We start from the raw sequence: 15,834 nt of genomic DNA, 5'->3' as shown, positions 1-15,834 counted from the left end.
TCCTTGCATAACAAACAGATAATAAAAAAAAACCCAAAAAAATGTGCCAATTAAAACCATTAGCAAGGTCCAAAACAGAAATCACCTTAACTACATCTAAATCCCTATGAAACCCCTTAAAATAGTAAGTTGTTGTGTAGAACTTTACTTCCCTTCTTTCTACTTCTTACTAATCAAACACTATAGTTAGATATTCTACTTCACCAAATTTGAAGTCGGAAAAAATGGAGCTCATGTGAAGAACAAAACAGAGGGTTTAAATCCATTGAAGATTAACAACAAAAAAAAGTAGAAAACAACACATTGCATGATGAAAATCATATACCTCCTCTGAGCCATTACTCAATGTGGTCTCTTGCAGGGAACTCATGTCTTCGACCCCTAATTTGTGCAAGAGTTTCAAGATAGTAGTTGGAGACATGGACTTTACTTGCAAATCATCGGTTACCATGAACTTGGTCATTCCACAAACAAACACTCCTTCACTTCTTTCAGGACTTGTATTGAAGAATGAAGAAGTCATGTCTACCTCCTTGTTCATCATATTCCAGCATTTGCATCTAAACATTCTTGAAAGTAGTATACGATCCGCCACTCTTCTGTCGGGTACAATACCAATCAGCACAAATATAGTACTTGGTGGGCTCTGTATCGTCGATATTCAGTTTGAGTTTCCTGCATTCTTTTTCATAAGGATTCCTTGGATGAAGTAGAATGGACTTGCATTCCCGAGTCCGGAGAAACTGCTCCTGAAGATTCTGCACCCCTTCGTATAGAGTGGTCAAGGAGCCGATAATGGCTGTCTGCAAGTCACCGTCACCTTCAGCCATTACTATTTTGTTCTTCCTCTTGTCCATCAGAACCTTCAGATTGATGGTCTTTGACCCTAGTAAGTCATTGTTGATCGATATTCGATTCAACCAACTCTTTCTATACTTCTTTCTCACCTCAATATGCAATGACTTTGTCTAGTTGCAACTTGTAACCGATTTGTCACTGCTACCACTACCCCCAACTCGGAAGCTCTGATCGGTGAACTGAAGATAATAAATGAGATTGTGACTATGAGACCACCTACTTAATTAAAAATGGCGGGGCTTCATAGAAAGTAGAAACCCTTGTTTTTTTTTTGGGTTTTTTTGTTAAATGCCCTCCGGAAAATGTCTATTTGTTCAAATGCAATCCTACACCTTTACAAATTGCAAACTCCCTCTATTTTTAATATTTTGAAAACATTTATACCAATTCAGTACAGTCTCATAGTTTGGGACGTTAGATGGTAGTTTCAGTAAATCTAATAACCAAAATGCCCTTATGATAAAAATCCAACAACATTGAAGAGTGAAATGATCAAATTGCCCTCATCTTCCCCATAGAGTTTAGGATTTGAAACTGAAATTTTTCCCAAAACGTTTAGGATCCGAAACTGAATTTTATTTCCATTAACACCACAACTGTCCCTGCTTCAAGATCAAGACCCTACAGCAAAGGTCACCGCTGCCACTTGCCTATAACCCATTATCTGCAATCCGAACTAATCCGATATTTTTGTAAAGAAATATTGGAAAAATAGGTGACAAACGAAAGTGGACAGCGAGAGGGAGAGTGAGGCAGAGAAGTCACGGAGAATGGAGAAACAAAGCGAGACGATTGGTCATGTTGCAGACGCCAATAAACCCGTGCGTGTTTACGCCGATGAAATCTACGATCTCTTCCACTTCGATCATCCTCGCTCCCTTGAGCAAGCCAATAAACTGTAAGGATCTAACCAATCTTGGAAATCAAAATCCCAACTAAGATTTCTCTTAATCTAAACTTTCTTATTTATTAGACTCTTTGATTCGTTCAGATTTAGTTTCGGAATTACTGTTTTGCCTTTTAATCAATATTTTTACGTGGGTTTCTCTCTATGTTTCTGTTTTCTTCTTTGGAGGGTTTCCCTGCAGACGTAATGTTTCATCTAATTTAATCACTTATACGTTCGGATTCAGTTTTGGAATTACTGTTTTGCCTTTTGCAGCGTCAATGGAGAAAGACCTTGAATTATTCAGTGAATTCCTTCCCCTGTTCTCAAATTTTCCCAGAAAGGATTTTCAGTTTTAAGTCTTAAATTATTTGGGGAAAGATGAGGGCAATTTGATCACTTTTATTTCTTCATTTTAATGGGTTATTTAACGCAAGAATATTTTGGTCATTAGATTCCTTAAAATTAACGTCTAACAGTTCAAACTAACGAACTGGATTAACTAGTACAATGTTCTGAAAATAAGAAGAGTTTCTTCAAAAAAAGAACAGTTAATTTTTTTCGGTAAATCAAAAAAAGGGAAGAGTTTGCAATTTATAAAATTATAAGGATGCATTTAAACAAATGGACATTTTCCGAAGCGATATTTACGAAAAACCCTTTTTTTGTTTTTGTTTAACACAAGCGGATTTGCCGCTTCGTTCGTTGAAGAATGAAGAGGTCCTATTCTCCTGCATGCCCTATTTTCTTAATAATGGAAGTGGCGCACCCTGATTGAAAACTATCAATCAATCTCCTAGCTGGTCTGTCCTAGTCTTAATGCCTGTACGCTTGCTTGTTTCATGTTTGTCCAGAAAGAAACGTCTTTTCTTATGGATTTTCACCAATGCTGATTCAACTCATATAGTGAAGGGTTAAGAACAGCGCTTACAGCGGTCCGTTCCGGTGAACAATTAATCAACAACTCGAAAATGTTCAGGTTTATGGCATTTAGTTCCACCCATTTCTAGTAGGGGTGTAAAATGTAAATGAATAGTTAAAATCTGTTTTCATATTGGTGTTTGTATCCGTTTAGTATTATTCGAATCCATCTGAAAATTAAACGGATGTAGATATAGATAAGCTATGGTTATCCGAAAAATTATATTTATAAGTAAACGAAAAAAATATCCGATCCGCATCAGTGTCTGTATCCATTTAACATTATCCGAATCCGTTCGATAGCTAATCGGATGTGGATGTGGATATAGCACTATTCAAATCGAATCCGATCCGTTTACAACCCTAATTTGCAGCAGTTAATTTGTGGTGTTTCTTGTTTATTGAGGTAATCCTAACTGGAAAGGGTGATGTGGCAATTAGACAATAGATATAGAAGGTCCTAAGGATGTCCGTATTAGCTATCTGTCAAATTTCATCAATTCGAATTCAACCATATATTATTGGCATGTATTGACATTTTTTGTTTTTATTTTTTTCTTTCAGATGCTCATTTATCCTTAATTATTTTTCAAATCTCATTCATTTCATATACCCTGTTCAGAAGGACCTTATGCTTTATATCACATAATTTGAGCAGGATTCAATCTGCTGCTTTGTGCTTTATCTGGTTGGTGTCTCGAGCCTCGACTGTACATCTGTTTTGATCTTTAAATTCCTTCCTAAATGTCTCTTTTTCGATTCATTCAACAAGGGAATTTCACAAGTTTAGATTTTTTTTTTTTTTTTTTTTCGTTTAGTTTTTTTTTTTTTACTCTTCTTCTTTTCTTCTACCACCTTCCCTCCTTGATCCAGCGACGCAATCTGATGCAGGTCCATTGAGAAAGGATTCCTTTCACTCAACGGATTGCTACAAAAATCACTTTCCTATTTTTGGGGGACAACTAGAGATTGTTAAAGAGATATATTTTCCTATTTTGGAAGAGATTGATCGATTGCTAAAGGGATTACAGTTTCCTATTTTAGAAGAGGAGATTGCTATTATTTTGGAAATCTAATTCTAGAAAGAAGATAGCCGTGGAACAAGAAATTGGAATCCCTTCTCCTATATTTTAGGAATAGAATTACACAAGGCAATGCTTGAACGAATTTCACAAGGAAACACAATTTAAACACTTATGCCACATGGACAACCTTGGACGAATTTGAAGAAAAAAGAGAGAGACGGTTCTTAATTTAGTATTAATATTTCTTAATTATTAAGATTTCTAGTTTTAATTTGGATTTACTTTGATATTTAATTTTCTTTTGATGTAATTTGCAATTAATTTTACCCGTAGGATTCGACAGTCTTAGAGATTAGAATAAGTTAATTCAACTCTTTAAATATGTAAGAACTATGTTCATTCAAAAAAAAAAAATGAAGATCATTGATTAATAAAGATCTACTCTGTTGAGTATTTTAGAACCTTGTAGTGTTCTATCCCGTAACCTTGAAAAGTTACGTTGCATCCTTGAAGAGTTACAAATATCCCGTGTCTTCGAAGAGTCACGTTAAATCCGTTGTGATGTCTTTCTTCTTTTGTTCGTGTGTTTAACTCTCCGACTGTGTCTTCCAACTACGCGCATTACAATCTCCTCTTCCTTGAATACAAAATTTAACCCCGACCCCCATGAGATCATCCTAACGTATTGGATACAAAACTCTCTGTTCCATTCATGGTTTTAGTGCACAATATCTGATTGGATATTGATCACTCGAAAAATCAATACCATACCGATATGGTCTTGGCACATGGATATGTAATAGCCAAATTTCCCCTAATTCCTCTTAAACAATTTTTGAACTGTTTTAACCCTTGTCCGAAATATCGTTGATATGGTATCAAGGATCAACAAGAAGTAAAAACCACCCGACCTGTAACACGTTACATATTACCCAATACAAGCGATACAATACCTAGAACTCAAACCATAGTTCCATAAGATGGATTTACAGGGAATTGAAGAGCAGCAGGATGTTTTTGGGTGGAGCAATAATACTAAACAATTCAAGACATCGTGTTTATGAAACAATTCATCCACTTCCTATGATCAAAAAAACTTGAGGCTGTTTAATTAAGTCCCATGATGTTATGTCTTGTATGAACGTTTACTTTTCTTCTTTCTTGGAACTTCTTTTGAGGCTGTTTAATTAAGTCCCATGATGTTATGTCTTGTATGAATGTTTACTGTTCTTCTTTCTTGGAACTTCTTTAGGCTTTGGCCAGACAAAGACATTTCTTGGTACTTGTTCAGGCTTTGGCCGAACAAAGACATCAGTCAGTACAGATTGGGAGCAGCGTGAAGCCTTCAGTAGCCTAAAAGCCTGCATCACAAAAGTTATGACATTGATGTAAGAAGCATAACTATAATACCCTTATAATACAATTATAATTTCCAAAATGGTTTCTGTCACAAAATTGAGGTGTGTGTCTATGTAGGAGAGAAATGTTTGACAAGACATTTGTAGTCACTCCCCTGCCTCCTGCTCAAGTTAACCATATAAACCTCCAAGTCGTTTAGGGGGACCTCAATGCTTTTAAGAAATGAGAGAGTCCACATAGAAACCAAGGGAGTGACAACCAAATTGTCTGTTATCATGAACCTTGTCGCTCCCTTGAGAAATCCTCCTCCTTCACCTGCTGTTTCACTTGTTGGATTTACAAAGCTTAACTGTGAAAACCGGTCACTTTCACGAAATATGAACTTTTTAGCATGGGTGAGATAGCCAGTGTAATTAGGATTATCTCCATTCTATGAATTTTCATAGCTACAACACCATATACGACCATCGGTTTCATTTACTCCTAGTGGGTTGTAGGAACCATTGCAGAGGCCGGGGTATAGGAGCAGGATCACTTAGACTATCATCTTTGATAACTTTTGAACTTTCCACGCTCTCGTACAGATTGTTCACGGATCCTAGTGATAAATTCTTCCCACCTAAGAGTTGTAAAATGGATCCAAGAGGCAAGGTAAGTAAGCTAAGGAGAAAGTTAACCACGTCTTTCCCAGCTTCAGCATATAATACTCTGTTCATTGATTTACTCATCGTTAACTTCAATGTCATATCTAGTGGAGATCTGAAGAAACTACTTTTATTGTGCGAATTCACTGAATCTCCTTCCATCTCAAATTTTAAACCTTCATCATCAGATGTAAACAATCCTTGCTTTCTAAGAAGCACATCCGTCAGAGGTGTCTTGGATAATAAGGATCCATTGAGCAGATTCAAAATCTAATATAAATGAAGACATTAAAAATAAAAAAAAAGTCAATAGAACAAGCAAAATTTCAATAAATAAAAACTAAAGACTGGATTCTTCTTCATAAACAGTGTATAGCTACTGATTTATAAGAGATCCCAAACAGAGGAAGGGTTCAAATTGAATCTTTAACAAAAAGAGTAGAAACCCATTGCAAGGGAAGGTGAAAATGATACATACCTCCTCTGAGCCAATACTCAGTGTTGTCTCATGGAAGGAACTCATGTCTTTGATCCCAAGTTCGTGTAACAGTTTCAAGATAGTTGTTGGAGACATGGGCTTTACTTGTAAATTATCGGTTACCAAGAACTTGGTCATTCCACAAACAAACACTCCTTCACCTCCTTCAGGACTTGGAAATACATATTCTGTTTTCATGCATATCTCCTTGTTCATCATTTCCGAGCAATTGCATCTGACATTCTGGAAAGTGGTATACAATCCACCATTCCCCCGTCGGCTGCAATTCCAATCATCACAAATATAGTACTTAATAGGCTCTGTATGAACAATGCTCAGTTCTAGTTTCCTGCACTCGATTTCAAGAGGATTCTTCGGACAAAGAAACATGGACTTGCATGCCTCATTCTGCAGAAACTGTTCCTCCAAATTTTCCACCCTTGCGTATATACCGCTCAAGGATCCAATCGTCGTTGGCTGTGGATGTTTGCTGATGAGTCTTAGAATTGTACCCATGGGCATAGTCAAAAAACTGAAAAGAATATCAACAAAGTCGCCGTTACTTTCAGCCATTACTACTTTGTTGTTCTTCTTGTCAATCAGAACCTTCAGGCTGATGGTCTCTGATCAATGGGAAGCCATTGTTTTGATCGATTCAAGCAGGTCTTGCTTCCTTCTTGTCTTCTACACTTCCTCCCCACCTCAATGTTTGTAATGATGAGTTTCTCTGATTGTAACTTGTAACCGATTCGGGACAATTGTCATTGTTACCACCACCCCAAAACTATCTGATTGGTAAAATGGTAATTGTATATGATATACGAAAAGTTAGTGGGGGCTCAGTAAACTCAAGTCACAGAAAAAGTTGAAAACTGGAGGATATAAATGAGATTATGACTGAGAAAGAAGGGAGATCAGGTGGAACATTTTTTGAAACAAAATACCCTTTTTTAACATTTCTGAATAATGGAAATCGCGATTCATGATTGAAAACTATCAATCAATCAATCGCCTAGTCTCTGCGCCTGTAGTCTCTCCTAGCTAGTCTCGTCTACTTAATGGAAATATGCCTGTGCGCTTGCTTGTTTGTCAAGAAAGAAACGTACGTCTTTCTTATAGATTTTTTTTAAGTTCTTTAATTGTGGATTTGTTCGACCATTCCTCCAATGTTGATTCAACTCATATAGTCGTCATGGCAGCAATTGTTCAGAACAACGTCACAGTTGTCCCTTGGGATGAACAAGTAATTAAGAACTCGAAAATGTTCAGGTTCATAACATTTGGTAATCGTGACCTCTTGAAAATCTTGTTTACGCACAATAAGTAAGGATTGATAATTGATTAAAATGCAGATTAGTAGTAAGGTAGCCAGCCAGTGTAAAGGTCATCTTTAATTATTCTGTGAATTTTCGTAAACCAGAAACCGTTTTTTAACATTTGCCACCTCCTTTCATCAAAAAACAAAAAACATTTGCCACCTCCTAGGATATGGCCTATGTTCTTAATAATGAGGTGGCGCTTGATGATAGAATGCTGTCAATCAATCCCCTTGTCTCGTCTCTGCCTCTCTGGTTTCTATTTTTTTTTTTTTTTCTTGGAAAAACTCTGGTCTCTCCTCCTTCACCTAATAAAGAAAGAAACATCTTTTCTTCTGGATTTTTAAGTTCTTAAGTATGGATTTTATTCGGCCATTCAACCAGTGCTGATATCACTCATGTACTCAACTCATATAGTAATGGCGGCAGCTAAGTGTTTACAACGGAAAATTATCACCTCAATTTATCGGTCCGACAATTTTCTTAATTCCTCTAATAGAAGAAAAGTGAACCCCACCTGGGCAGTGTGGTGAATGGTGAATGGTGAATGGTGAATGGTGAATGGCGGCAGCTAAGTGTTTACAACGGAAAATTATCACCTCAATTTACCGGTCCGATAATTTTCTTAATTCCTCTAATAGAAGAAAGTGAACCCCACCTGGGCAGTGTGGTGAATGGTGAATGGTGAATGGTGAATGGGCGAACAAATCCAAAGTTAAGAACATGAAAATCCAGAAGTAAAGAAGCTTTCTTTCTTGACAAGCAACCGTACGCACGCAGAGAGGAGAGACCAGAGAAGAGACTAGGGGATTGATTGATTGATTGATGGTTTTTCAATACTTTTCTGAATATCATCTAACCATTACATTTTTTATCTTTAGTTACGTTACACCAATCAGAGCTTCTGAGTTGGGGTAGTGGTAACAGTGACAAATTCCTGGATCGTTTACAAACAGACCAAGCGATTGCTTCATTTGCTTGAGAATCTATCAACAATGGCTTCCCAAGAGTCACAGAGCATGAGCCTGAAGGTTCTGATCGACAAAGAGAACAATAAAATAGTAATGGCTGAAAGTAACGGTGACTTTGTGGACATTCTTTATAGTTTCTTGAGTATTCCCATGGGAACTATAGTGAGACTTATCAGCAAACAACCACAGGCCACCACTATTGGGTCCATGACCACTCTATACGAAGGGGTGGAGAATCTTGAGGAGCAGCTTCTGCAGACTCATGCATGTAAGTCCATGCTACTTCATCCAAGGAATCCTTCTGAATATGAGTGCAGGAGACTGAGCATTGATGATACAAAGTCAAGTACTATATTTGTGCTGATTGGAATTGCAGCCGACAGGAGAGAGGCGGTTTGTATAATACTTTCAAGAATACCAGATGCAGGTGCGGGAAAATGATGGACAAGTACATATACATGAAAATAGAAGAGGAGGGTTCAAGTCCTGAAGTAGATGGAGAAGTGTTTGTTTGTGGAATGACCAAGTTCTTAGTAACGGATGATTTGCAGGTAGAGCCCATGTCTCCATCTACTATCTTGACACGGTTGCTCAAATTAGGGTTCAAAGACATGAGTTCCCTCCAAGAGACAACACTGACTATTGGCTCAGAGGAGGTATGATTTTCACATTGCAACATATGGATCTTTCCTTCAAAGGGATTTGGAGGGACTTCTTACATTTACTGTAGTTGGGTTCTTGAGTTCTTGTCTATTTGTGGGCTTAATTGCTATCCTACCCTTTGGGCTTTATTTGTCTTACATCCCACTGTGCTCTCTGCTTTGGATCTTACAAATTAAAAGGCTTTAATTGGCACATTTGTTTGAATCTCTCTGTCTGTTTGTTATGGAAGGGCTAGCTGGAGAATTGAAGAATGCAGACTTGTAAAATTCTATTAGGCCTTTATATACATTTTGTACTGTTTAGTCTCTTTTACTGTGTTAGTCAAGAATTCACTCATTTTTTGGGATGAGGATCCTATAAATGATCAGCCATTCACTGTTTCAAGTATTAGGAGTACCTTAGAATCTTTTGAATTTTGTACAGACCATACATCCAGTCTTACCTTATTGATAATTTGCTTCTATCGTCTTTAATATCTGTTATGTGTGTCTCGAATTCTTATTCCCGTTTCGAAGATTGGCCTGCTCCAACATCTTTGGTGGCGATCCGAATGGGATTTTTTATCCTAAGATCTGTGAAGTACGACCTCTGTGGAGGTGTATTTATATGTTTTCGTGTCTTCTTGTGTAAATAAGTGAAACAGGTGAGATTTGAGGATTTTCGAGTTAGGATTTCTGGGAGAGAGTTTTTGCTACCATTTTGGGAGTTCTTGAGAAATCTCTATTTGTTATCTTCTTCCGTTACATAATGAATCATCTTCAGCTTTGCCCGTGGACATAGCACATCATATTGGTGTGTGAACAATGTTAAATCTCTCTGTCATCTTTGTTTGCTCTGTTTTGCTTGTTCGTGTTTGTTTGGTGTTTGTTCTAATATCATCATTTATAGATTTTGAATCTGCTCAAAGGATCGTTATTTTTCAAGACAACACTGACAGATGTATTTCTTAGAAAGCAAGGATTTATATCTAAAGGATTAAAATCTGAGATGGGAGATGAAGTGCAGTCTAAGAGTGGAAGTTTTTTATTAAAATCTCCATTAATTAAGATGACTATGAAATTAACGATGAGTAAGTCAATGAACAAAGCATTATATGCTGAAGCTGGGGTAGACATGGTTAACTATCTCCTCAGCTTCCTTACCTTACCTCTTGGATCCATTATACAACTCTTGGATGGGAATTCATCACTGGGATCCATGGACAACTTGTACGACAGCGCAGAATGTTCTGATGGTATGTGGTTTGCGTGTAAAAGTGGGTTGTTCCAGTACACCTGCTTCTGCCATAATTTCTACAACCGACTAGGAGTAGAAGATACTGGTCTACCTTATTACTTGTGGTGTACAAGTTATGAAAATCTACAGATTAAAGATGATAATCTTTACATTGGCTACCTGACTACTACTAAGCCGCAGTTTAATCTTGGTCGTACAAATGAATATTGCTCACGATTATCTAAGTCTTCAACAAGAGAAATATCAGTTCAAGAAGGATTTCTCAAAGGACTGACGACTTTCGTGGTTACAGACAATTTGGTATTCAGTCCACTAGTCTCTATGTGGAGTCTCTCCTTTCTTAAAAGCTTGAAGGTTCGCGTAGATGATTTGGAGGTTCGTATGGTTGACGTGAGCGAGGAGGAGGTGAGTGGCTCAACAGTTTTGAAAATTTTGATGCATTTTAGGGTAATCAGGTAGAAGTAGTGAATTACATCAGTACTGGATTCTTATTCAGAACCCATATTTTTCTGGTAAGGGGTGAAGGTTGGTAAAGTATATCTCCTGCCAACCTTTCCCTTGTATTCATACAACTTCTGCTGAATTGTGTAACAGAGCCAATTGGATTATAAGGGTATTATAGTTATATTTCTTACATCAATGTTACTTTTGTGTTGCAGGCTTTGAGGCTATTGAAGGCTTCGCTCTTCTCCAATTCGGTACTGACTGATGTCTTCCTTAATTTTGGCCCAAGCAAGAGACCCAGACAAGAAAAGTAAACATTGGTAAGGACATCATGGAATTTAAATCAAATAGCCTGGAGTTCGATGACCTTCATAAGGGTTGTTTGTTTTAATTAACTTGCTCTTAAAACGTAGACTTGTTTGGCTACTATGATGTTTCCCTTACAGAACAGCATACTAGTCTATAGCAATTTGTTACTTAGTATTTATTTTGGTAGTAAGATTTTTTAACTTTGTTGATCTAACACATTGCACATATGTAGAAAGACAGTCAACTGCTTGTTTCTCATTGTGCTCAAAATGGCATACTTAATTACTTGAAGAAAGAAGAAATACAAATGAGTCTATATGTCTATATGTCTATGCATTGAGTTCAGGCTATTCTTAATATCAAATAATAAAGTAAACGCTGACAAGGCCATTTCTCAAAACTATCATATAGTGAATAATATTAATGGCTTCCTGACAGTGAGATCTTGATTGCCTTCTCCAGGTAAAATTTATCAATGATAGTGATAGCTGTTCCATGATAGCTCTGCGGCCCGGAGGCTCCACACACCAGTCCATCATAAGAAGTCAAGACACCAGAAACCTCAACAGGAACCTCTCAGGCTTCTTATGGCCTTGACATTCTCTTTATATTTTGGAACAGCTGAATTTGTATCTCAAACAATTTTCTTTTGTAATGATGGGAATTTTTGGGTTTGTTTATTATTTAAAAAGCTTGCCTTAAAAGCAAGCGAACTTCTAAGGGGGGTGACTACTCATGTATCTGTAAACGATATGTTATCTTTGTTTTAATGTTATATTGTCTTTTATCATAAAAAACCAACTAAGGCCAAAACCAGAACAATTACTTCTTACACTCACAGATTTCCGTTCAGATACATGAACAAAGCAATCACAGGCAGAGCTTGAGCTACTTCTACAATATCGGTCCGAATTGGAAATTAAGAAAACACTACCTTTGTAACCATCTTATCAACTGAATGGTCTATTTAAGCCATTGTCTGTAAATGTTCAATCATTCCTCATTATTTGATAAGCTACTGATTAACAGTACAGTATTTACCACAGAAGTGTCATAACCTCCTAACCATCAGAATGACAGAGCATCAAGCATCCTACCTCAAAGTGTGAATTGATCTTTCGGGAAATATCTCCCTTAAACACCCCTTCAATCTTCTCTGTGGCCTAACCTGGCCACTACATCAAGCAGATGTATCAAGTAACATAGCTTCTGTTTGTATATATGTATATATTCCTCTTATTTCCTATTCTTGTCTTTCACCCTATCAACATATGAGACTCATTTGTCAGGTTTTCCATTCCATACTCCCTCTAAACAAACGAGGTTTTAAGGAATCCATACATCTATAAATCAATGGGAGAAAGAATGTTGCTTGGTCGCCGCCCTAACCCTCTCACATGGGTGTGCAAAAAGATCATCCCACCCTTGCTGTTTTATGCCTATGCATACCATTGGCCCAACGGCTGGTGTATTGACCATGCAACCAAGCAACAGTCTTTCTCTCTAAATCAATTTATCAACCCAGAAAGGGCATTACATGTCCAAGAAAAACCCACAAAAGATGCAAAAAAAAAAAGAGCACAAAACCAAAAAAGCAAAAGAAAAAGTTTGGCATAATTAAGGGCCAAAATATTATGTAAAGTACAGGCAGAAGCAAAAATATCACAAACAAAAAAAAGCAAAATAAAAGGCAAAAGCTAAAAAAGAGACACAATTAAAAAAGAAAAATAAAAGGCAAAAGAATAAAATAAAATGTATATATATGGGTCATTATAGATAGAGAGGTGGGAAAGGAAGTAGGAGCCAATTCTTCTAAAGAGTTGCTTGAATCAATCAACAATGGCTTCGCAAGGATCACAGACCATCAGCTTGAAGGTTCTGATCGACAAGGTGAACAAAAAAGTAGTAATGGCTGAAACTAACAGTGATTTTGTGGACATTCTTTTCAGCTTCTTTACTATGCCCATGGGAACCATAGTGAGAGTGTGAGACTGATCAGCAAACAACCACAGCCAGCCACTATTGGGTCCTTGACCAATCTATACAAATGGGTGGAGAATCTTGAGGAGCAATTTTTTCAGACTGAGGCATGCAAGTCCATGCTACTTCATCCAAGGAATCCTTATGGAAAAGAGTGCAGGAAACTCAAACTGAACATCGACGATACAGAGCCCACCAAGTACTATATTTGTGCTGATTGGAATTGCAGCCGACCGGATGAGTATGAGAGTGATGGTTTGTATAGTACTTTCAAGAATGTCAGATGCAATTGCGGGGAAATGATGGACAAGGAGATATGCATGGCAAAAGAAGATGTGGGTGCAAGAGCTGAACGAGATGGTGGAGTGTTTGTTTGTGGAACGACCAAGTTCATGGTAACCGATGATTTGCAAGTAGAGCCCATTTCTCCAGCTACTATCGTGACATTGTTGCATAAACTTGGACTCGGAGACATGAGTTCCCTCCAAGAAACCATACTGAGTATTGGCTCTGAGGAGGTATGATTTTCACCTTGCAATGCCTTTCTAATTTTTTAAGTTGTTTTAAAAGATTCAATTTAAACCCTCTGTTTTCGTTGGAATGAAGTGGAAAAAGGAATGTACAATATCTAACTATAGTATTTGATTAGTAAAAATTAGTAGGCAGGGAAATAAAGTTCCACACTAGGATCTACGATTCTATGCACAAAATCCTGTTGGGGATAGGATGTCTTGTATTTCGTTAAAGTGTAGCGATTGTTTTCTCTAAATGAGAGGAGGCGTGAAGACGAGTGACTCTAACCTTATTCACCTTTCTTAATGTAGGCAATCTTGTTGAAGCATGTAAATCTTTGTGTTGTGTTGTGTTGTGTAAATGTTTATTTGTTCATTCGATTTTTGCATCTTTATAGGTTTTGGTTCCTACAATTCCGTAAAACAACTGTAGAGTATTTTTCTTACATTATTTTATTTGTGTATTTTACATTAAAACAAATGGATCTTTTAAAATCATCTCTTAATTCTCTACCCTCCCATATGTTTTGGTCTTTTCTTTTTATGAGAAGGCATTTCGTTTACTTCTTGTGTTTGTCTTATGGATCTTTGCCTCTTTGGTTTTCTTCTGGGCTAAACATATAGGATTTTTTTGACTTTTTGCCTTATTTCATCTAGACTGGTAAGTATCTTTATTTGTCTTACAAACCATTGTGCTCTGGGTTTTGGACCTTTGGTAAAGACCTTAACTATATTGGCACATCGATCTTTTTTTAAATCTCTGTCTGTTTGTTATCCAAGGACTAGTTGGAGAATTGAACTCCTTTTGAGGTCTTTATGTGTATTACTGTTTAGTTTCTTTTACATGTCGTACTAAGAATTCACACAGATTTTGGGTTGGTGATCCAACATATAAATTTGTTTCTATTGTCTTTTATGTCTTTCATTTATAGATTTTGAATCTGCTCAAGGGATCGTTATTTTCCAAGACACCTCTGACAGATGTGTTCCTTAGAAAGCAAGGATTTACATATGAAGGTATAAAATTTGAGACAGAAGATGCAGTGCAGTCTAAAAGTTCCACATGTGCTCTCATGAGATCTATGAATACACAAGATGTTACTTTGAAGTTAATGACGAGTACGTCGATGGACAAAGTATTATATGCCGAAGCAGGGGAAGACATGGTTGACTTTCTTCTCAGCTTCCTTACCTTCCCTCTTGGATCCATTTTACAACTCTTAGGTGGGAATTCATCAATGGGATCCATGGACAATCTGTACAGGAGCGTGAAACATTCAAAAGCTATGAGGGATTATGAGCTAAGGGATATGCTGCTGAACCCTGGGCTCAGCCGTGGTTTTGGTTGCAGGAGCAACCCACTAGGAGTAAAAGAATCTGAACAGTCTGCTCCATCCTTGTGGTGTAGAAGTTATGAAAATGGAAAGAATAAAGATGACCCTTACACTGGTTATCTCTCTACTGAGAAGTCTAATCTAAGTATTAGTCCTTCAGGTGATTGTTCTTCAATATTACGCTTTGTATGTGCAGGTCATCAAGGATTTCTCAAGGCGCCTGCGACTTTCAGGGTAATGGACAATTTGGTTCTCAAACCACTAGTCTCTAGATGGAGTCTCTCCATTGTTAAACAATTGAAGGTTCCCTTAAATGACTTGGAGGTCCGTGAGATTAACGTGCGTAGGGAGCAGGTGAGTGGCTCAAAAGTTTTGAATTCTTATGATGAAAAATGCATAGGTTGCTTAGCTTAAATTCAGAACCATATATACATATATATATAGTTTGGTCATATGGGGTTGGTAAGGTATAAGTCCTGCCAAACCTTTCCCCTGCATTCTTTGATCACCTCCACCTCATCCATTGAATTGTTATCTTCAATCAAAATTGTTTAACAGAGCCAATTTTATAAATGCCAATTGGTTAGTACGATTCTTACATCAATATTATAACTTTTGTAATGCAGGGTTTGAGGCTATTGAAGGCTTTTCTCTTCTCTAAATCGTTACTGACCGATGTCTTGCCCGCCATGGTCAACTTTGACTTAATGAATTCCAAGCAAGAAAAGTAAAAGTGGGTAAGGACATCATGAGACTTAAAATAGCCTTAGAGTTCAGTGACCTTTGTAAGGGTGGTTTCATTTTAATTTACTTCCTCATAAAACATAGACTTGTGTTTGTCTTTGATGTTCCTTTAAAGGCTCTGTTTGTTTGTGTGTAAAATTTTCCTATGCGATAC

At 37.2% G+C, this 15,834-nt stretch overlaps 2 protein-coding genes across 2 annotated transcripts; both read left to right on the top strand.

Annotated features, from left to right (window-relative positions):
• Window positions 1-8,834: 8,834 nt before the first annotated feature.
• Window positions 8,835-15,046, top strand: LOC122645958. The gene is made up of 4 exons (XM_043839386.1): window positions 8,835-9,114; window positions 10,010-10,329; window positions 10,813-10,818; window positions 14,867-15,046. The coding sequence occupies exons 1-3, from the start codon at window positions 8,896-8,898 to the stop codon at window positions 10,814-10,816; spliced, it is 543 nt and encodes a 180-aa protein (XP_043695321.1). The 5' UTR covers window positions 8,835-8,895; the 3' UTR covers window positions 10,817-10,818; window positions 14,867-15,046.
• On the top strand, window positions 12,950-15,667 carry LOC122645356. The gene is made up of 4 exons (XM_043838667.1): window positions 12,950-13,000; window positions 13,060-13,608; window positions 14,535-15,290; window positions 15,563-15,667. Exons 1-4 carry the CDS (start codon window positions 12,950-12,952, stop codon window positions 15,665-15,667), a joined length of 1,461 nt encoding a protein of 486 aa, XP_043694602.1.
• The last annotated feature ends 167 nt before the right edge of the window (window positions 15,668-15,834 follow it).

The sequence above is a fragment of the Telopea speciosissima genome, chromosome 11 (assembly GCF_018873765.1).
Source record: "Telopea speciosissima isolate NSW1024214 ecotype Mountain lineage chromosome 11, Tspe_v1, whole genome shotgun sequence".
Lineage (NCBI taxonomy): Eukaryota > Viridiplantae > Streptophyta > Magnoliopsida > Proteales > Proteaceae > Telopea > Telopea speciosissima.
The sequence above is the reverse complement of the archived record's forward strand: the minus strand, read 5'-3'. Positions and strand labels throughout refer to the sequence as shown.